The 21,844-nt window shown below is 45.1% G+C and overlaps 1 protein-coding gene across 8 annotated transcripts in view; it reads left to right on the forward strand.

Annotated features, from left to right (window-relative positions):
- The window catches only part of MBNL2 (muscleblind like splicing regulator 2), a 150,551-nt gene that overhangs the window by 34,338 nt on the left and 94,369 nt on the right, over nt 1-21,844 (forward strand). For all 8 annotated transcript variants that reach the window (XM_054586493.1, XM_054586485.1, XM_054586487.1 and 5 more), the window contains exon 2: nt 14,563-15,332. In XM_054586493.1, the coding sequence (XP_054442468.1) occupies nt 15,159-15,332 (174 nt within the window). In that variant the 5' untranslated portion in view covers nt 14,563-15,158. The remainder of the gene's footprint in view (nt 1-14,562; nt 15,333-21,844) is intronic.

The raw sequence follows: 21,844 nt of genomic DNA on the forward strand, positions 1-21,844 counted from the left end.
GGAACGCAGGTGATAAAATCATTATGGAGAATAATGAACAAGTAACTTGAGAGCGCGTTGTGAGGGTGGTATCGCAGGTTATGCCAGGTTATTAATTTTCCGACTCAGCAGTATGCCTCTTAAAAAACACTTAAAGGAAAATGGATCTGTTTCTGAAAGAAATGCAATTGGTAGGGAAGGATGGAGGAACTGAGTGAAGTTCCCAGGAAAGCAAAACCACCTACATGTAAGTAAGAATTGTGTAGCTGAAAAAATGCGCAAAGCATGTAGGGAAGAGGGCAGCGTTTGGTTCCTACAAGCAGCTGCCTGGAGGTGTCTCGGCTCATCTGCATAACACAAAGCCCTTGCCCTCTATGCTGTTTGCTCATTTCTCTCACCCTGGAAGGTGGAAGCTTCTTGAAATGGTTTGGTCAACTTCTCATCAACAAAGGAGCACAGCCCCATGGAGAGGGTGTGGCTGTCACCTCCCTTCCCAGGAACAAGCGAGCGCCTTGGCCCGTTCCTCAGTTTCTCCTTCCATAAAATGGGAAGAAGCGCGCCTGCCACCTCGGAAGTGGCTTGTGACCGGGAGCCGTTCAGCCCCTGACTGTTCCCTTTCCTTTCCCCCCGTTTCCCTGTTGCACTCCTCCAAGTGGTGACCCGCTGTTGCCATGGTGACGCAGCACAGGGTAATGTTGCTTAGAAATAACGACAACATGCGGCAGCAGGGAGGCAGAGCCCGAGTAGCGATTAGCCTCTGAGGAGGGCCCTGCCTGGGCAGGGAGGCGACAAAGAGGCTGTTCTGGGCAAAGGAGGGAAGGAGCTGTGGGGCGAGCTCGATTTATTTACGGTGAAGGGCAAGGATTCTACCTGAGTCCAGCAATTAGCATCTTGTTGCCTAATAACCCAGGGACGCTGCCTTACATTTTTATGGAACATACACTTCCTTGCCAGGTTAACCCTTTTTTATTACTCAGAGCTCTGGTTTTAAGTCCAATAAACACTTGTTGTTGATTTTGGTTCTAGCAGTTAGCTCAATTTCCTGAAAGATAAGAGGGATTGTTGACTCACACTCATTTCTGTAGCCTGCTTTGTACTCGGGGCGTGAGCCGCTCCTTGTCCATGGTGATTTAAAAAGTATGGCAGGAAATTGATTTTTTTTTTTAACTTCTAGGGTGACAGAAATGACAACAAAAGAAAAATCTTGCTGTAATAGATTGTCCTCTCCCTGAGGCTGCATTCCTGGGTTCTACTTTTCGGCTGGGATCTGACCGTGGTTGGCAGGGAATTTTTCTATGTTGTTAAGTGTGAATGGAGTCCCATCACCGCTTGGCTGCCGCTGTTGGTGTCCCTCCCACAGTGTTCAAACAAACAAGTAGCACTCTGCCTCCTTCTGGGGTCTTGTGAGCCTTTGGGACATCCAATCCCCGTGCCCCACATCTGGCTCCCTGGACGCATAATTGCATTCTGCAAAGCTAGTCAGGGGCAGGTCATCCCAGCAGAACTTCTCTGGGAAGTAGTCAACAGTGGGTTACAAATCGTAAGGAGAAAGGGACCCAGCCACAGCCACTGCCTCGGGGGACCAGGGCAGCAGCTTTCAGACATGGTTGACGTCACATAGTAAGTGGTGTTGAAGGTCTGTGTGTCCGTCCCTTGCTAGAGAATACCAGCACCAGGGATGGGGCCCCTTGGAGCTCCGGCGTATCTGGGAAGACCCTCACATCCGCCTCAGCGCGCCATCCTGCTGACCCGTTCGGCCTTCAGAAAGTTCGAGACCCGGAAACCACAGCTGCTCCCACTACCCCACCATAAAGGCAGGGCTTAGGAGGTGTCTGCTGGCGAGCTCTGGGTGAACAGCAGCTTCTAGTAGGAGGGAAAATGGAAAGAAGGATTAACCCTCTGGGGTACCAAATCCCCGGATCTGGTCCTTGGAACAGCCGGGGGCTTTAAGTATTCAACACTCGCCCTTCGCTGGATGCTGAGTGCAGGGCCCTGCCGCCTCTCCGCCGGCCCTGGGTGCCCCTTCGGTTCTAGGCTCTGGAGCAGAACACAGTGGGCTTTGCAGGTGCCCCCCTCCCTCCCCTTACAGACACGCTTCTGTTGGATCCCACAGCACAAGCAGCCTGCTGACAAATCTAGGCCAAACCCAGCCGAGCTGATAAGATATCCAGAAGGGTTCCTAAAAATATATTTCTCCTTAGATCAGCCTTTCCAATCACTATACAATGACAGAAATGTAAGGGCAGAAGTGGCCTTCGAAATTGTTGTGCCCCTTCTATTCTAAAGCTCAGAAATCAAAGCCCCCAAATACTGAAATACCAGCAAGAACAGCAACAGGGGAGAAATATTTCAAAGTGTATCCTGAAAGTGGAACAAAGCAAACCCTAAAGGCAGGCAGAAACTATGAGCCGCGTGGTATATTCATTCATTTATTTGTTCATTCATTCATTTATTCATTAAGCAAATATTTACGGAGTGCTTTCCACGTCCTAAAGTTTTAGTGCCGCCCTATATGTGGGAGACACGGGCCCTGCCATCGCAGATATCACATTATGGTTGGAGGAGAAAACGTTAAGTAAGTAAATACCTGAGTGTCGAAGAATGATAAGGCCTTCATGGGAAAATAAAACAGGGCGAGCCAGAGTGAGGAGGTAGGACTTGTGCAATATTCCATCAGGAACGGACTTCCCCGCAGGGTGTCGGCTGAGCCTGTGACTGTCTGGGAGAAGCATACTCTTAATAGAGGAGAAGTAAGGTCGGAGCCCTGAGGCTGGCATGTGTTCGGCTGCTCAAGAACCAGCCAAAGTCTAAAGGGGAGTGAACGAGGCATAGGGAGGTCAGGAAAGGTGGGGGGCGGGCATCATGGAGGTGAGTCCGGTTTATCATGAGACTCTTGGCTTTCACACTCAGGCGTCGGAGCCGGCAGAAGCACCTGGGTGGAGAAGAGACGTGACCTGATTACATTTCCAGGGGATCTCCCCGGATACCGTGTTGGAGCGGACTGCAGGGCCCAAGGGCAGAGCCGGGGAGGCAGGGTCAGGGGGGAATGGAATGAACCCCGTGAGACCATGGCGGCAGCAGTCTAGGTGGCGAGAAGGGCCGGATTCTGGATCTGTTAGAAATGTGGAGCCTGTTCCTCATGGAATTTTTACCAAAGGGAGAGGGGGACAGGTGACAGACAGAGAAAGGATTCCCACTTGGGAGTCACCGCTGTCTAGCGGGTTTCAAGACATGAAACGGGGTGGGGGGGGGGGGCCAGGAGCTCTTCTAAGGAGCTCCGAGCACCAGGCGTAAACTCTGATCGCGCCCATCTTTACCACCTTTCACTTGAAAAACATTCTGTCAGCGGTTCTCAACCAGCGTTTGCTCTAAGCTAGCACCTGGGGCCCATCTTGCCATGAAAGATGAGAAACCCAGGTTAGCCCTGTCGACCCAGGAATCTGCCCGTGGGCTCTGCCCTCCCGCGTCCTCCAGCGCCTGCCTTTTTCCGCTCGCCAAGGCGTGTGTCCTTCTCATGGTTCCTTCTGCGCAGCTGCTCGTTCTCATCTAAGGGAGGCCGCGGGCGCGTCACCTGTTTACAGAGCACGTGTGATTCCTATGTGCTGAGCCCACGACCGACCCAGTCCCTCTTGGTCGGGGATATAGCCGCACCCACGTCTGAGGTCATGCACGCCAGCCACACACACGCATCACGATACTTGATGGTACGCTGAGAAACAATTACGTGCTAACAGACACCGTTTCCACGAGGGGAGAAGAAGAGTGCTTTCCCCCGCCTCCTCACCTCCAATTCCCCTCACCTGTACTCTTGTTAGAACTCAGACCTCCTTGCTACTTTATTTTTGAAAGATTCTATTTAATTATTTATTTATTTTTTGAGCGAGGGGAAGGGAGGGAGAAAGAGAAAGAGAGAGACGTTGATATGACAAGAAAACGATCCGTTGCCTCTCGCAGGCACCCCGACCCGGGATGGAACCCGCAACCCGAGCAGGTACCCTGATGGGGAATCCAGCCGGCGACCTTTCCCTCCGTGGGAGGGTACCCGACCCAATGCGCCATACCGGCCAGGGCCTCCTTGTCACTGTCGCATCTCTAAGGCCGTGGCCTTTCATTTTGGCAGCAGCCATTCCCTGCCCCTGCTCTCAGCCTCCGAAGGGTAAGTGGAGAGAGCAGGACCCATAGTTGCTCACTTCAGAAGAACGTCATGAGGCCTCCCTGAGGTGGTGCCTCCCGGGCCCCCTGACAGTCCCTGGCTTCATCTCTTGTTCTCTTCTTCAGCTGTGAAGAAAGATTGTCCTCAACGCGGGGAGTCCTCTGTAAGTCCCCAGCCCCAGCACCGCCTGTCTCTGCAGGTGGGACATCTTACCTGACCGAGCTGGCAGGCGCCACAGGCCAAGGGCTGCCCGTTTCATTTTCCTGCTCTCCTCCTGGAAACCAGGCTGTCTCCCTCCCTTCCCGCCTTCTTTCAGCCCCCTGCCTGAGGAATGAGTATTTTGTTTCCCGCCAAGGCCCAGTGAAGAAGGAGAAAGGAGGTCAATGGTCTTGCTCCTCCCTCGCTTTCCTTTGGTCAATTCCAGCGTGTGGCCCACGCTGCCACGCTGCCACCCTGCCATCTCCCCACGCTCCTGCTGGGTTCCTCTCCTTCCATTCAGAAAAGAAAGGCAGGGGGTGTGATGGGGGAAGCAAGCACTCTCCTGCTCTCCCGGGTGCTTCGCCTCTCCATCCTTCCAATCCTGTGAGCCAACCTCACCTGCGAAAGGGCACCTTCTCCGGGGATGCGCGCAGGTAGTCCGTGCCCCTCTGATTGCAAAGGGCAACAAGTTCAACAGTTTCCTTGCTGCTCCATGGGGTTCCAGCTGCACCCAATACCCCCAGGGCTGCAGGTCCTCTCCCTCCTCCCCTCCCTCCCCCTCCCCGGCCGCTGTGAGCTACAGAAACTGCCACCTGGCACTCAGCACTACTGCCCTGGTTATGACATCTAGCCTCCCCCCCCAACCCGCCCGACTCACTGTCACCGTGCCATTGGCCTCCTTGTGGCAGCCAGCTCTTTTGGCTACTCCCGCCCTCCTGGAGCCCTAAACTTCTCTGCCAGCACCCTTGATGCGGCAATAGTCAGAGGATCTTTGGTCTGTCATTTTTTTTCTGTGTTTCCCTTGCTCTTCTTTTCTTCTCTCACCTCTAAATAACTGAATGTGCTGTCCTTGACCCTGTGCACACCTTTCTCTTTTTTCCTCCTAGACGTACACACAGATGGAGATACAGATATAAAATCTTAATGTGTCGCTCTTTCTCTCCCACGCATTCTAGCATTCTGTGGTTTTAGCGGTGTGTCCCTGACCACGACGCTGTCCCCCACCTCCAGTTGGCCCCCGCTTCCTGATGCCCTTCCTCCTGGACAGAGCGACAACATCCTTCAGCCCACACAGGACCCAGACTTTGAAGTCCTCTCTGACTACTCGTTTTCCTGCCCTCCACATTCCCAGCCCCCAAAGATTATTTATTTTTAACCAGTTTATCCCAGCCATGATTGGGGGTTGCCTTCTTCCCACCACTGCAATATAATTGTCAGCCCAGGTTATTCCTGTTCACCTGGACCATTGCTGTAATTTCTAACCAGTCTCACCACCTGTGAGCTCTTTAATTCTAGTGTGTCCTTGAGGATGCTCCCAAAGGGGGCTTTCTCCGGTGGGGGCCTTGTCTATATCTCCCTGGTGCTCCCCAGCATCCACCATACTTAGTGATCCTCATAGTTTATACCATCTACTTAAGTCAGACTTCTGGAGCGTAAGACTCTCCAGCGCTATTATCAATGGGGACAATATCATCCTCTAAAGAGAACTTTGGAAATTTAAAGGAGCGTTTCGGAATGTGAGAGGCAGAGTAAAGGATTTAGCTATCACGCAGCGGATGTGGCTCCCTCCACGTTAAGAGCTGGCTTGTAGATGATGACTTTTGCGTGTCCTGCTGGATGTTCATGTAGGAAAAAAAACCAAAAAACAAACAAACAAACAAAAAACCCTGTTCATCATGATCTGGGTCAAGATCCCAACTCTGTTTTACACATTTACACAAAGTGGTTTTTAAAAATTTATTCTGTATTTTTTGGACAGTCTTACTAGAACTCGATTTGTCACAAATGCTACAACTGTGTAAATTGAGGCAAAGTATTCTTTAGCTTGTCAGGACCCTTAACAGGAGTGGTTTGGCATTTTGAGAAACCGCATCCCTCATCATACTTGTCAGTCTGCATTCGTGCCTGTCACACCCAAAATAAGCCACACACGTACAGGTGTGAGTATCTGATCACTTCATTCTAACACACGTGTGCCGGAATGTTGAAATGTTAAAATACATTATTTATTTTCATGAAAAGTTCCTTCCTTTGATGCCTTAGTTATATTTCCGGTATGGCAATGGATTGAAATTTTTTAAAAATGTATGCACGGTGCCTAGATTGATCATCATAAAAGTTATGTGACAAAAATCTTGACCAGAGAAAGGGTGTTAGCGTTCGCAGGCACACAGGCAGATGAAGGGGCTATTTGGCTGGTGGCAATGGAAGAGAGAGAGACGGAAAAAGGGCAGCATGAAGCGGTCCTAAGCACCAGAGGCTGTGGCCGGGGAAGGGGGTGAAGTCCTGACAGAAGCTTCTCTGGCGTTCAGGGCCCGACTGCAGCCTGCAGCTCAGGGGCCATCCTCTGTGACAGCAGCCACAGGGTCCTGGACGTCCAGGAAACCGGCAAGTGCTGTCAGTCTTAAGTGGCATCTAATACAACTGCTTTTATTCACGTAAGAGCGGTTCCTGACAGACTCATAAAGGTTTAGATAGAAAACACAGATGCGAGGGAAAAACACAATTTGAATACAAATACGTGTTTGCATACAGTAGAGCTGGCTGTAGTTTCCGGAGAGTACTTAGAAAGTTCTCCTCGTTGAAGATGGGATTTCTTTCTCTGCCCATTCCTGGAAATGGCATTGAAAGTGGACTGGAGAATTTTGTGTGTTCACATGAGCCCTGATTTTATGAATGTTTTTTACTTGTACTTTAAGATACAAAATCCAAGGAAAAGAATTAGTTGGGAATCCCTCATTGTATTATTTTTGTCATGAACATTGACTTCTCTGATTTACTCTGTGACCCTGGGTATCTGGTTGCTTCCCCCCGCACCGCCCGTGTGGAAATGTATTTGAAAATATGGTCAAAAGAACGAAGGGCCACACAAAATGAAGACATCGTCATTAGTCATGGTTCCTTCCTGGCTTAGAACAAATGTAGGTTTGCAATCAGTCTCAAAAGAGCGTATATCAAAGGTTTGTCTAACTAACACTTGAGAAAGATTTCATAGTATGTCCCTCACAGAAAGGACCCTTCTACTTTCTTCTACGGACATTTGATTCACTTTGCAGAAATCTGTCACTTTCAGACTTCCCATGAGTAGAAGTTATTTCTACCTGTTTTGTGCGTGTGTACAGGCACATAGATGATAGTTGTAAGGACGCCTTATCTAAGGTCGATGAGGGTAGGACAGTATACAGGGAGTACTTATGGTACTAAATATATTTTGGTTGTGAGATATATATATGGAGATATATATATATATATATATGGATATATATATATATATATATATATATATATATATATATATATGGCTTAGGCATTTTTAACCCCCTTGTTTCCACACAAAGAAGCCGACGTTCAGAGAGCTTACGTGACGTTACACAGCTATTCGGGGGAAGGGAGCGACTAGAATCAGGGTAGAACACTTGCTTCTTTCCCCTACACCCTGCAGAAGTTTCAAAACAATATTTCATTGATAAGTTCAGGAAATGTAAAAAAGAAACCCACTTAAAGGTGTTTAGGACAAAAATCTTTCTAAGGATAATCACTTTGGCTGCCCCCTTCGCTCTTTTTTTATCGAAAAGTCAATGAGGTTCTTTCTTTCTTTCGCAGTGGGACCTGTCTCATGTCTGTGTTTTTATTGGTCCCTCGGGGTAAGACCCGCAAGAGACCTCTTCTCAGTGGCTGTGATTACAGGGCAGGATTACACCCACTCCTGGAGGTCAAGTGGTTCTCAGCCCAGCACGCCAGCCGCGGCTCCTGCAGGTCCCTGTCCAGCCCAGGCGTCTGCATCTGATAGGCGCAGGATGTGGCCGAGTCATTCATTGATCCAGGGAAAGAGCACATTGAGAGCTATTTTAATAGAAGCTCCAGAAATAGAGGTGAGAGGCTCAAACATGAAACCGCTCACAGGAAGGAAAAATCAGTTTTGAAGAACTGATATTTTAAGAATTTTAAAAATCCAAGATAGGAAACACAACGATTCTCCAACTTAGAAATAGGAAACTCAGGGAGACATAGCTTTTTTTGTTATAATTAGATTTATGCAAAATAAAATTAAAGGCATCCCATAAATTACTTAATGGATAATGAGCCCTTGACTGTCTGACTCAGAAATCAGTTTGTTTTGCAAAGATCCTTTAATCAGCTCCCTAGGAGGGCGATTCCTGGCAGACAGCTAAAATGCCAGAGATGACCGAAAGTAAACTGGAGGAGCTGTGAGCTGCGGAACTATTTTCCTTAAGGCAGTCTTAAATTTTGAACAATCTCAGTCTCAAGATCGGACATGATTGATGTCTTTCCCTTCAAAACCGTGCAAACGAGCTACAAAGCGCTGGCAAGGCAAGGACACCTGGGGTCCGCAGCCCGGGCTTGTCTGAGGCGTGTCGAAGGCAGGGAGCCGGCCTCCGTGCTTGTAGAATGGCAGGCCCTGACCTCACCGTGCCGCATCACTGAGCGGCTGCAAAGGACCGTGAGCAGCAAATGCTTTTAGGCAGTCAAAGCCACAGATTTCTGCAAATCTAACACCTAGGTGAGTTTTGAATATCTTTGGAAAAATGAAATGTCATGTAAGGAAAGACCCTAAAAATAGCTCGAGATCACTCATGTTGTAAAGTTGAATGGCAAGTCCTTGGGCGTTTCAGGAAATACAACAAGAGCCTCGCTTCTGTATCCTTGAACTTCAGGCTTGCCTTTCCTTCGAAGACGCAGTGAATCTTGATATTGGCTAGAGCCAGTGTCGTCTGGAGAGGGAGGGTTCTCCAAAGCAGCCCCTTCTGTGAAGACTGCTAGCAGTAAGGTACTGAGGACTGCGCGCTGGTCACCAAGGACCACCAGGCCCCTAGAACAGCCCTCCCTCAGACACAGGTCCCACAAGCAACGTCACATGCACCCCCACCCAAGGCCGGAATAAAGTCTGCAGGACTACACGTTAGTCTGTTTCTTAATTCTCACAGAATGAGGTCTGAGCTGGGACAAATTGCTCAGGTGTTTTCTATTTAGTCTAGTTTTGTTGTGTTGTGTTTTGTTTTGTTTTTATTGATCAGAAACATGGCCCCTGGGGGAAGCCCCCAGCCAGCCTTCCTGTCATTGTTTCCGTGAGAACCAGTGAACCCAAGACTGTGTGATAAAATCAGGTCAGACATCTTTGTTCCTCCAGCGACCAGCAGGACGCCTGGCACACAGGAAGGTGGCAAGAAATGCTTACTACAGTGGTTCTCCAACTGGAGCTTGTTCAGAGGGACGCCCTGGAGAGCTTGTTAAGGCAGATTGCTGGGCCCCACCCCTAGGGTTTCGGGTTCGGTACCTCTGGGCTGGGGCCCGAGAATCCGCACTTCTGGCAAGCCCCCGGGGGCGGCGGCGGCTGCTGCTGCCGGCCCAGGGACTGCGCTTTGAGAATCACTGGGCTAAGGATTCTGGGTCTTGAAGTTCAAATTATCCCTGGGAAAGCTCCTTACCCCTACCTCCAACCTACTTAGCAGCAACAGAGTGAGCCAGTCGTACCTGCTGGAATTTTCCCACAGGATAAGAGTGAAATCCCCTATTTGAAGCCTGGTTCATTTGGATTCGACTGTGGCCCCAGTTAAAATGCAAGTGCTCAGGGGAGGTAGGTCCGGAGTTCATATGACAAACATTTGTTGAGCGTATTCTACAAACCAGCCACTAAGCTAAACTCTGGAGATTTGAAAATCAATACTTAACAGTCGTTGTGATTTAGGGAATGATGATATTTGCTTAAAAATAATTACCAGGCGGTGTTAAAAGATAGCCCGCAGAGTGGTCATCAAAGGGGGATGGAGGAGGTCCGGCAGGGGCACCACGTTGGGATGCAGTGGGGACTCAGCTGACTGTGCAGGGCGAAGAGCACTCCCCTTCGGTAGGGGGTGAGCGAGGCAGGAGGGCGAGACCACAGGAGGTGGCCGAAAGCCCAAAGAGGACGAGGAGAGGCAATTCCAACAAAGCAACCAGGCCAGAGAAACAACTGGGATCTTGGCTATAAACCTGAAGCGCAAGGCAAAAAGAGGTGAGAAAATGAAAGCCAAGCCATGGAAGAAACTTAGAATGCTGTGAACGAGCGAGCCTGCTTCCCAGGGCAGTCCAGAAACTTCCAGGAAAGGCTGACGGTGCCTTGCGTAGAATCAGGGCCAGTGCTGACATACAGGGGACCTTCCTGGGAACTAGAAAACAGGGCCCTCTCCATACAGATATATTTTAACAGGGGCCCCTCCAGGCAGGTGAACTCGAGAATGCCGCCCATTCTTCCCCACTCACCCGGGGTGCTTCCACCAAGCGCTCAAACCAAGGCGGCTCTCTGTCAACATCACCAGCGTATTCGGGCAACACGCCATACCTGGGATGACAGCTTGGGCCCTACAAGGGTTTCATTCATTTCTGGGTTAGTAGACCCAGAAATGGTTCTACTGGAGAAAGAAAGTAGGTTGAAGCCTTTGTAGTAACACCGTTGGTTTTGTACTTGGAGAAACTTCTCTATGGGTTCCCTTCCACTGTGAAATAAGACAGTCTGAGAAATGAGGGGTGCTCCAGATAAGTCAGCTCTTTGATCTCTGAGGCACTGCCCTGCTTTCAGAATCCACGGCTGGTGCAGATCCACCCCGGGCATTATCCTGGTCATTGATTGAGAACTCTTGCAGAGAGGGAGGGAGCCCGAAGGTGGGTTCATTCAGTAAATATTTATAGAGTGACTCCTCCTTCCACACCTTGCATTTGGATAGCACTTTACTGTTTCCAAAGTATTTTTGTGTTTCCTCTATAACCTGTTCTTCGTGGCAGCAACCTTGTAAAGTAGGTAGGAACTATTATCAACATTTTACAAATGAAGAAACTGGATTTCAGAGAAACAGACTTTACCCAAGGTCATATGAAGGACCCTTGGCAAAGTCAGAGCTAGAACTGCTGGATCTTAGAACAGGGTACTTTCCACCATTCCAAAGAATTCTATGTTGGCCGATAGAAGAAATGCAAAGGTCCCTAAGATAGTGCCTTCAACAAAAATATAATGCGAGCTACATAGATAATTCTGAATTTTGAGGTACTAAAAAGAAGTGCGTTTAATTTTAATAATAATAATGCTTTTTCCAATTTGTTAAAAAAAAAAACTACCAGTTCACCACGTGTAATTATAAAATAATTCTAATGAGATATTTTCACGGTCTTCTTTTCATACTAAGTTTTTAAAATTACTGTGTATTTCACATTTCGAAGTGTGAAATACACATTGATTTTATACACATCTCAACTTGGATGTGAAATTTTTATTGAAAATACTTGATCTTTATTTAGATTTCATAAAATTTACAACTGAAAAGTGGATTCGTGTATTAAGTCTGTCCAAGAACCTTAAAAGTTTTCCAATAACTCAGGATCAGTTTTAAGTTTACATTCCTTAAGAATACATAAAATTTTTAAACATTTTTTAAACTATTTTATTTATTTATTTTTAGAGAGAGGGGAAGGGAGGGAGAAAAAGAGGGGGAGAAACATCAATGTGTAGTTGCCGCTGACATGCCTCCTACTGGGGAGCTGGCCCACAACCCAGGCATGTGCCCTGACTGGGAATCAAACTAGCTACCCTTTGGTTCACAGGCGGGCACTCAATCCACTGAGCCACATCAGCCAGGGCTACATAAAATTTTTAAATTTAGTTCCTTTGTGGCACTGGCTGTATTTCAGGGGCTCGATGGCCACATGCAGCGAGTGGCTTCTGTTTTGGAGAGTAAAACCTGAACGTATAACCCCTCTGCCAAGGACTTGCAGTCTGGAAGATCCAACACGTTTTTTGGTTTACGTGTTTGCATAGTTTGATCTTGTCCCTTGATGACCATGTTAAAAGTTGGTTTTCTCCAGCCTCACCCATCATTGGCCATTCCTTTGGTGGCGTCTTTGACAACAGAAGCCCTGTAACTTTTAGGACACAGAGAACCATCTGGGAGAAAAAGTGGATTTATGGGAGGTTAAGAGAGCAATTTATTGAGATGCCATATGATGCCCTTTTCTTTCCTTCTGGGACATCTTTGCCATACAAAGGACTCTGGCTCCCAGAAAGCTTGGGTCCTCCGCTTTTAAAAGCAAGTACATCTCAATAGAGTCTGGCTCTCTAAATTGTGGCTGGATTTCCACAGTGACTAGAAATGGTACTCTGTTTTTCCCAGAAAAAAAAAAATTGTCTTCTTATCTAGAAGGAGAAGCACAAGAACACCCCATTCACTGCACTAGGCTGCTCCTGTTTCAGGAATACTTGAGCATTCGCTTGCCATGTATGCATCAACATGTTTGCCTGTCTCTTTTCTTGCATGTGAAGCCTTTGCAAAGAAACTGCTGCTGCCTTTGAGCATTTCCTGTATCCTTCTTGTCCTGTAATTCCATTGGACCTCGGTCCATGGGATCCAGGGGTTCCGTTTTTTTAAACATTTTTCCAATATAAACTAATGTGTCCAAGCCATCTTTTAAAATCTCCTTATTATTAGCACCTCACTGCCACTGGATACACAGGCAGAAATATTTCCTTGTCCCTCGCTTCCCTCATCCTTTGTTCTCCACAGGGGGCAGAGGTGGGAGTTGAGGTAATGAGGGTGCAGGTCCAGGCTGGTCTGTGAAACCTGACCCAGAGCACATTTGGTTATTAAGCTCATCTTCTTAAACGCCCTAAGTTAAGCTGGCTGATGTTAGCTGCTGGGAACACAACACTGCCTAACAGGCAAGCAGGAGCCTGCCTGTCCCCTCACATATTTTACAATTGAAGTTAGGTATGTGCCATAGCTTTCAAGGTTGCCAATGTCCTTAAATGCACATCCTATTAAAACTCATTCTAACACATCTACTAATAAGTCAAAAAAAGTATAGGGATGAAGTAGCACTTCCCACTTGTCCCAAGAGGTGTCCTGCTAGATAAATGTTTCATGACCAGATAAGCTGGAGAGACCCATTGCATCTCTTCCCCCATTATAGACTCAGTGAAGGCTGGGGGCTGTGTGTGGGGGGAGAGAGGGGAGCCACATTGCGCACAGAAGCCGCTCCAGGTTGATTTACCTGGAGCCACCTAAACTTAATTGATTGTGGACCTCCTTCTTTAGGGAGCACTTGCAAACCACTTAGGAATTACTGTTTTCTGGACTTGCTTGGAATATGCTGATTTCAAATAATCTCCTTCCAATCTCCAGTAAGTTCTTAGTTATAAACTTTTCAGAAGGATATGAAGGCTAAACGCATATTTAAGGTTGCGTGTGGCACGTACAATTTATGAAAATGATCAGCTTCTGCTATTTAGTCCTTTATTCGTGTTTGACCCAATAATGGTAAATGGTTAATGTTTTAATAGTTTCACAATCCTTGAAAATTGTAAAAGAAATGAAATATGCTGATTTTAGAGATCTGAACTTACTAATTATATTTTTGTTGTAGATATTTAATTCCAGCATTCCACAGAATAGAGCATCTTTAGATGGTAACTCCATTCAAGCCTACACTGAACCTAAAAGTAACGTGCATTCCTTCAGTCAGTGAATCAATCATCAGTCAAACCTGTCGATAAATATTTTTTGAGAACCTAATAGACATGAACTAGGGCCCTAGGGATACAAAATTGAAAAACACGAATAGTCCTTATTCTCTGAGTGTTTGTAGGACAGAGGGAACCTGGACATCAAGGAAGTAACAACAGTGGACAGTGACGTGTAAGAGATATGAGAATACAGGTCAGGAAGTGCCTGCCTATTCACCTCTAAGTTCAGATCTCTGCAAACTAGAAAAGATAGAAAGAATAAGGAGCCTACCCTTCATCCAGAAAGACAATATCCTTATTATAAAGGAGAGACACATCCCAAATCATTGTTTATAGTATTTTCAACAATACCATCAATGGCCCAAATGTGAAATTAATTGGAAGCCATAGTTCTATGGCACTATTTTGGCGATTAAGCACATTAGATTGAATAGATTCAGAAGGCCTAATTATTGTGCCTGCCACACTCATCTCTTAGAGTCACTCCTAACTTTTGGACGGCTGCCTGGATCATTTCTGCAATACAGTTGCAGTTGCGTTTTTTTCCTCCTCTCTCTTTCCTTCTTTTTTTTTTTTTTTCTTAATGCATAACTTCCTCACTATCCTCAAAGCTCAAAGCTCTCAATTGCATTTTTGCAAATCCTCAGTAAGAGCTAAAGAATTCGTTAAAGTGTTGGTTTCATTGAGTTTGGGTGTAAGTTGATATTTTATCGGTGTTTTGCAGGTTCATGATTTAAAAGTGCCTGTGTGAAGTCACTTTTGCTGGAAACTGCAGCCGGGAGCTCTTATTGTTTTCAAGTCTTGTTTCTCTGTCAAACACCCGTGACCCTGACCTTACAAGTGGATGAAGATACCTCAGTTGTCTGATTTCGGAGTTTAAAAAGGTGGAAGGAAAAAAGAAATCCTGCTAAGGCCTGAGTATCTAAGTGGCTTATTTTCCATCATCGTCACTAACTCTAGTAAGCTTCAGGACGATATACCTTCTTCCCAAGGAATGCCATGATATTGAAGTCGCTTTATTAAAAACAGTGGTGTTTGCCAAACGGTCAGGAGACTCGGACATTTACAGCCAGACATGACACTGAGCATGTTTTTATTCCGGCCCTCGGTCTTCAAGGGGGGCATTTTGATGGATGAGTGACTGCCTGCCACTAAATCCTCTTCTCTCTCTGTTTCCTGCATTGGACTTCATTAAGCAGTTTGTCACGTATCTTCAGACTTACATGTGGGGTTTTTCACCGCAATAGTCTTGGGTCATTGGAACTTGCATTGATTTCATCATTTAACAGAAACTAACAGAGTCCAAAGTACTTTATCATCATGGCTTTGAATGTTGCCCCAGTCAGAGATGCCAAATGGCTGACGTTAGAGGTCTGCAGGCAGTTCCAAAGAGGGACCTGCTCGCGCTCTGATGAGGAATGCAAATTTGCTCACCCCCCCAAAAGTTGCCAGGTTGAAAATGGAAGAGTCATTGCTTGCTTCGACTCACTAAAGGTAAGATAATGTGTTTTACATGCCATGTCTGTGCTGCTTTGGACGTTCAAGTGAAATGTTTTTCCTTGTACCTTTACAGAAGTTTAACGATTGTTTCTAGATTCTATCCTTCTTTGGGGTGACTATTGAGAGAGTTTCGCTTTCTTTTGCTCATATCAGGCATATATAAAGTTTTTACAGATCCATGTTTAAATTAAAAATACATGATGCTGCATATTGGGTCTAGCATGACATTCACATACCCAAGAGTTTTAAATCAAAGTCGGGCCTGTGAAAACTGAAGATGAATATTTTATTACCAATTGATCTTCTGGAGGTTCTCTAAAGGTGAAGGAATTGAATGTGTCACTTTTGTGTGCCCATTATCGGATTCACCTCTTGAAGCATTCTCTACTCTTGCGGCTTTCTTTCCTGGCCAAGGGCTTCCTAAAAATATATCTGAGTATGTTTTTCATTCTCTTTGACAATTTGATGCGGCTAACAAATTGCTGAGGACACCCTCAGTGCTCCTTGGGAACCCACTGTGTGAAAGTTAACACATCACAGATCCCAGAAGAAAGTAATGGGATGCAAGACGGCATCCTTCATGAGCTCACTGTCTGGGCGGGAGAACGCCAGCACGGCAGCCAGCAACGCGGGAGAGAAGGGGGCACGCGCCCACGGGGGCCTGCAGAGACGGTCCCTCTGGGGGCCTGCAGAAGAGAGAGCTGGCCTCCAGCCGGCTGTTTCACGGAACGGTTTCAGAGGCTGTGGCCTCCGAGCTGTATACCGAGTTTGGACTTGAAGAAATGGGAGAATAATAACGAAAAATTTAATTGAAGGAAATGGGGAGACTTGACCCATGATTCTTTGCAGCTTATTTTTCCCTAAAATTATGACTCTATGAATCCCAAACTTAGTGTAGGACAGTCCTAACATGGTCATGATGTTGTTTACAATGGAGATAAGTAAGCTCTAAAGCTTAAAACGAGCTTACTGTTTATATCAGCAAAAGTTTATCTAAATAGGCTTACCAAACAGGAAAAGAAAAAAAAAAGGTTGATTCATATTCTTGATACATGATTTGGGAATTACTGAGCTATGAGTTTACAAAATAGTGACCTTAGCTTATTCTTGGGTATTGAAGGGGCTGGGTAAGTTTTGGAGGGAAATTTTATCTTAAAGTAAAAAATTATGTCTTGTAAAACTTGTAGGTCAGAATTGAAATATATGACTTCAAGCCATGTATTCAAGGATACCTTAAAGGGGGAATTTTGTCTATACACTAGGAGCAGAATACATTGATATCACAACAGGAGTCTTTTAAAGTTTCAAATTTTTAAAAATAGATGTACTATTTCCCTCACTAACCACCCCTACTTGATTCCTTTTTTTATCACTAAAAAATGTTAGTTAGACTTTAAAATTATGACTCATTTTGTCTACACAGAAATGAGCAGGTGAATAAATTACAATTCATGTAAACTATAACAGTATAAACAATTTTTATATTACTTTTTATTTTGCTTTTATAGTCAAAACAGTAAAGTCAGTGTGTGTTTGCTTCTGTGATTATTACTGAAGGAAGCATTCACTCTAAAAAGCATTGTAGATTTAAAAAGTTAGAGCATAAGGACATCCGAATACCAGAACAGGGCAGAGACAAGAAAGTCATTTTCCAGGTCATCCCCAGTTCCTTCATTTTATTAATCCAAGCCTTCTCTGGTCCGATATTAACTACTGAATTAACATCTTAATTAACATTTAACAGTAACATTTAACTCTTAAAACTTCTAATTTTTTAAAACTAGTTAGGGGAAGAGACCTGACCTATGAAGGCTGTTTCTTGAATACCAACAGGACGCAGACCCTTATAACTCGTTACCAGACTGGCTTTTCCAGGACCACAGTTGTTGATAGAGTCCAACCCATGGGGGAGAGAGGAAGGCCAGTTATGATTACTGCAAACCCAGCAGCCAAACCGTGGGGATGTTGAGCACTATTTCCATGAATAGGAGCTTTAAGAAAAAAAATTATTTTTACAAGTGTCTATTAGAACTATTTTCAAGCATCGAAGCATAGTTCTATACTGCCTCAGGTCATCAGCTCCCTTTTAAAATTGTAAACTTTCAGCTTATTTAATTTGATTGTGTGCTACGTGTTTTTTTTTTTTTACCTAATCAAACTGTGAAGAATGTGAAAAGAGCCCACAGGCACCAGCCTAAGACAGACCGGAATCTAAATACCTGCTCAAGCACTTCCCAGCCCTGGGTGGGTCATTTATCACTCCTTATCGTTGCTGTCTCATCGGTAAAATGAGAATATCACCCGTGACATTGACTCAAGTGTGTGCTGTGTCCGGCACGGTGCGGCATAGTCACCTTGCAAGGCGGTTGTAAGGATGACAAGTCCTTATGACAGGGACCGACAAATAAAAAACTCACTCACAAGGAGTAACTAAAAACAAGGGATGACGGTGATAATAATTAAGCTCTGTAATTTTATTTCATTTACTCTATTAAAAAAAAAAAAGAGCGCTGCCCAATGGAGCAAACCTACAGTAAGGAGAGGACAGAGGCTTTGAAGTCAGACGTGCCAGGGCTTGAATAAACCCTGGCTGGGCCATTTTACCTCCTTGACTTCAGTTTCCTCTTATTAAAAATGGATATAATAACTCCTACTTTAAAAGATTGCTTCAAAGGCTAACTGGCCTAAGATACGCCACATGCCCGGCACAGGGCCAGACGTGGTAAGGACTGGCAGTGTTAGTTTCTTTCCTTTCATAGCCAAGCATCTCAGTAGAGCCCTTGATTTGGATGACTGGCTTTACAGGCAAGAGGTGTCCAGCTCCTACAGCATCCAACTCTTAATGTGTCCGAACTCAGTCACCGACGGTGTGAGTGACCATCCCTCAGGGACACGTATTAGTCATGACATTAAAAGCAATGTGGGCGGAAGACCTCCTTTTTGTTGTTATTTATACAAGGTGTTATCTGCAAACACTGTGAGGTATTTTTATTCATAAAAATAGGTAAAAGGAATCTGTATTGGCCTAACAATATAGAGATAAGTCCGTTGTGAGGCTGAGATATTCTTTGTGTTGTTGTTTGTTTGGTTTTTGTTATGGGTTATTTGTATACAGGAGTAATCCTCCATAAATACATACTAAACAAACTTGTGGGTGTTTGGAAAAGAGATTTGCTGGGGTCTTTGAGAAGAGAATTATACATCCATAAACGCTTTTATAAAAGATGTTTCAGAAAATACGGCAGCGTTCTGGCAGTGATATTTGTACTACATTCACAACTCTCTTACCTTGTTGCATTTTATGTGAAATTACTGGGCATGCAAAAAATTGTTATTTTCTTTAAGTTACACTATTATTATGAACATGGAATTGTTTAAATCTTTTCTGGAAGGTCAGGACATTCTGGAACATTGTGTTCCACAGTGAGGTGAACTTAACGAAATATAACTTGCTTCACGATCAACAAACTTCTCGGTAGCAAAGGCCTTGACCACACATTGATGTCCATAAAACGGTTGCCTTCACAGTTTGAGACTTTTCTTTTCAGGTTCTTACTGCTATAACTAATAGAAATTAATGTGGGGTTTTTTTTTTTTTCAAATTGAAACATTCAGAAAGGAATAAATAAATTAGTTTTAACACTTTTTGAGACTAAAGGTTTTGGCATTTATCACTTTAACCAAGTATTTAATATATTTGCATTCGCAACATCTGAATTTGAATTCAGTTTAAAAAAGAAAACAAGCAAGGAAGGTATAACCAGCAACATTGAAAGAAAAAAGAAACCAACAGTAACGAGAGGGAAGGAGGAAGGGGGGGTAACAGGGAAAAGAAGGGGAGGAGTCAAATCAAGGAACATGTATAAAGGACCCACGGACAAAACCGAAGTGGGGAAGGATTGAGGGTGGGAGGTGAGGGTGGGTGGGGCAGGGGAAAGTGGTGGTGGGAAAATGGAGACATGTATTTGAAGAATAAAACATAATTTTTAAAAAAGGAAAACATTTTTAAAGTATGTTGCTCATTTTTACAAAACAAAACTGGAGCCACTCCTAGAGTATTTGGTGACATTGTTTAGACCTTACATAACCTTTCACAGTAAAAACTCATTCGAAGACAGTGTGATTCTTTCCTTGCCTGCAGCACATGACGCCGGTCCCGCAGCCGGGGCCTCCCAGCGGCACCCCATCGAGCCCAGCGTAAATCTCTTGCAATCCTTACCAAAGCTGCCGAGAGCCTGGGAGACCTGTTCCCCACCCCCCGGCCCCCTGATTTCAGACATACCGCTGCCCCCTCAGCCAGTCCACTCCAGCCTTCCCGCCTCCTTGCCAACCCCTGGATGTACAAAGAAGGATGTTTTTCCCACAACGACAACCAGGAAGCGAAGATGAAAACCCCTGGCCTGAGGCTCTCTATCTGATCCCTGGCTTTCCTGCATGTAATATTCTATCATTTCATCTCTACAGGCTCCATTCCTTTATTTATTTGTTCATTTATTCATTCATTCCCTCTTTAACAAACAGGAGGTACAAACTCCAAATCTGCAGGCATCAGCAAGTCCTATGAATGAGTGACTCAGCACTTTCTGTTGGCAGTAAGTTGACTGGAGACTCCACACAATGACAGGAGAGTGCACGGCCTGCTCGGGGTGGCCGCGGCCACCCACCGCAGACAGCTGTTACCTGCCTCAGGAGTGTCCTGAGGATCTTTTCAAAAGAGCCAGAGATTCAAATTTTGGTGTGAAGTTTCTCAATGTCCTTGTATTTTTCATGTAATTTTTAATTACGTTCTTCATTTACTTTAGTGAGGTAACGTTGGCCAGTGACCTTATATAAGTTTCAGGCCTGCAAGTTTATCATTTGATATCTGCGCACGCTGTAGCGTGCTCGCCACCAACCCTCTAGCTTCTATCTGTCATCATGCCTTTGGCCACCTCTCCCCATTTCCCCCTCTCCTCCCTCCCCCGCTTTCCCCTCTGACCACCTCCAGTCTGTGGTCTGTATCGATGAGTTTGTTTCTGTTTTGTCTTGTTCATTTGTTTTTGTTTTGTTTTATATTCCTTCTACATAGGAGTGATAGTATATGGTGTTTGTCTTTTTCTGTCTTCCTTCACTTAGCATAATCCCCACAAGGTCCATCCAGGTTGTTGCAAATGGAAATATTTCACTTTTTTATGGCCAAGTAGTATTCCATTGTATATAGGCACCAAATTTTCTTTATCTTTTCCTCTGTTGATGGACACTTAAGTTGTTTTGGCTATTGTAAATAATGCTGCAGTGAAGTAAGAGTGCAGCTAGATATTCTAATTAGTGCTTTTTCATATTCTTCAGGTAAATACCCAGAAGTAGCATAGCTGGATCATTTGATAATTCTTTTCTTAACTTTTTGAGGAACCTCCATACTGTTTTGCATCATGGATGTACCAATGTACAATCTTACCAACAGAAGAGTTCCCCTTTCTCCACATCATTTCCAACATTTTTTTCTTGTCTTTTTGATAATAATCATTCTAACAGGTGTGAGGTGATATCTCATTGTGGTTTGGAAGTTTCCCAATTTCTAAACCTTGGCAACAAAACAAAATATTTTTAAACCCTGAAGTTCAAACAAAACATCTCTCTGGAATGGAATCAGCCTGTAGACTGCCACATTTAACCTGAAATAAACAAATACTGATCATGTGACAGGTCTTGCTAAACCCTGGGAATAGGGCAGCGTATACAGCGTCTCCCATCAGTAGAGGTAATTGAGAACAGAGTGAATTTACTCTACTCTTAATCATCCTTGAGAGACCTTATTGCCAGTGCTTTGGTGATTCACGCTCTAGTTTTCCCCTTACCTTGCTGGCAGCTCCTTCTCCCTCTTCCTTCCCGAATCTCCCTCCTCCTCTTGACCTCTAAGTGCTGATATCTGTCCAGGCTTGTCCTTACCTTCTCTGTATTTCCTCACACCCACAGTAGTCACCTTATTCTTTGTATAAGTCATCAACCATGTGCTTGTCTTAAAGCCTTTGTACTTTCTGGACCACCTGTCAGAAAACTGGACTTCCTAATTGGGTGACCTCATCCAATCCACTGGCCGTAAACATTTTCTATATGCTGAATATTTCTTTATTTCTATGTCTGTTTCTGATTTCTTCCCTGAACTCGAGACGCATGTATTCAATAGCCTCCTTGACACCTCTACCTGGACTTTTAAGTGACATCTCAGCTTTAATATGCCCACCAGTAAGTTCTCGATTCCTCCTCCAGCCTATTACTCCCATTGTGCCCATTCTCAATAGATGGTACTATGCAGCCTGTTGATCAAATAAAGCATTTTAGAATCCAACTGTAATCCCCTCTTACAATTATAACCATATCCAATCCATCAGCAAGTCCCATTCTCTCTCTCTGTCTGCAAAAGACACTGTAAACCCAAGCAGTTCTCAGCCCGACTTTCATGACTGCCTTGCCCCAAACCACCGTTGTGTAATATGGGCTATTATAATGGCCTATAGTAGCTCTCA

The sequence above is a fragment of the Pteronotus mesoamericanus genome, unplaced genomic scaffold (assembly GCF_021234165.1).
Source record: "Pteronotus mesoamericanus isolate MK-2021 breed Mesoamerican mustached bat unplaced genomic scaffold, CSHL_Meso_final contig_94, whole genome shotgun sequence".
NCBI lineage: Eukaryota > Metazoa > Chordata > Mammalia > Chiroptera > Mormoopidae > Pteronotus > Pteronotus mesoamericanus.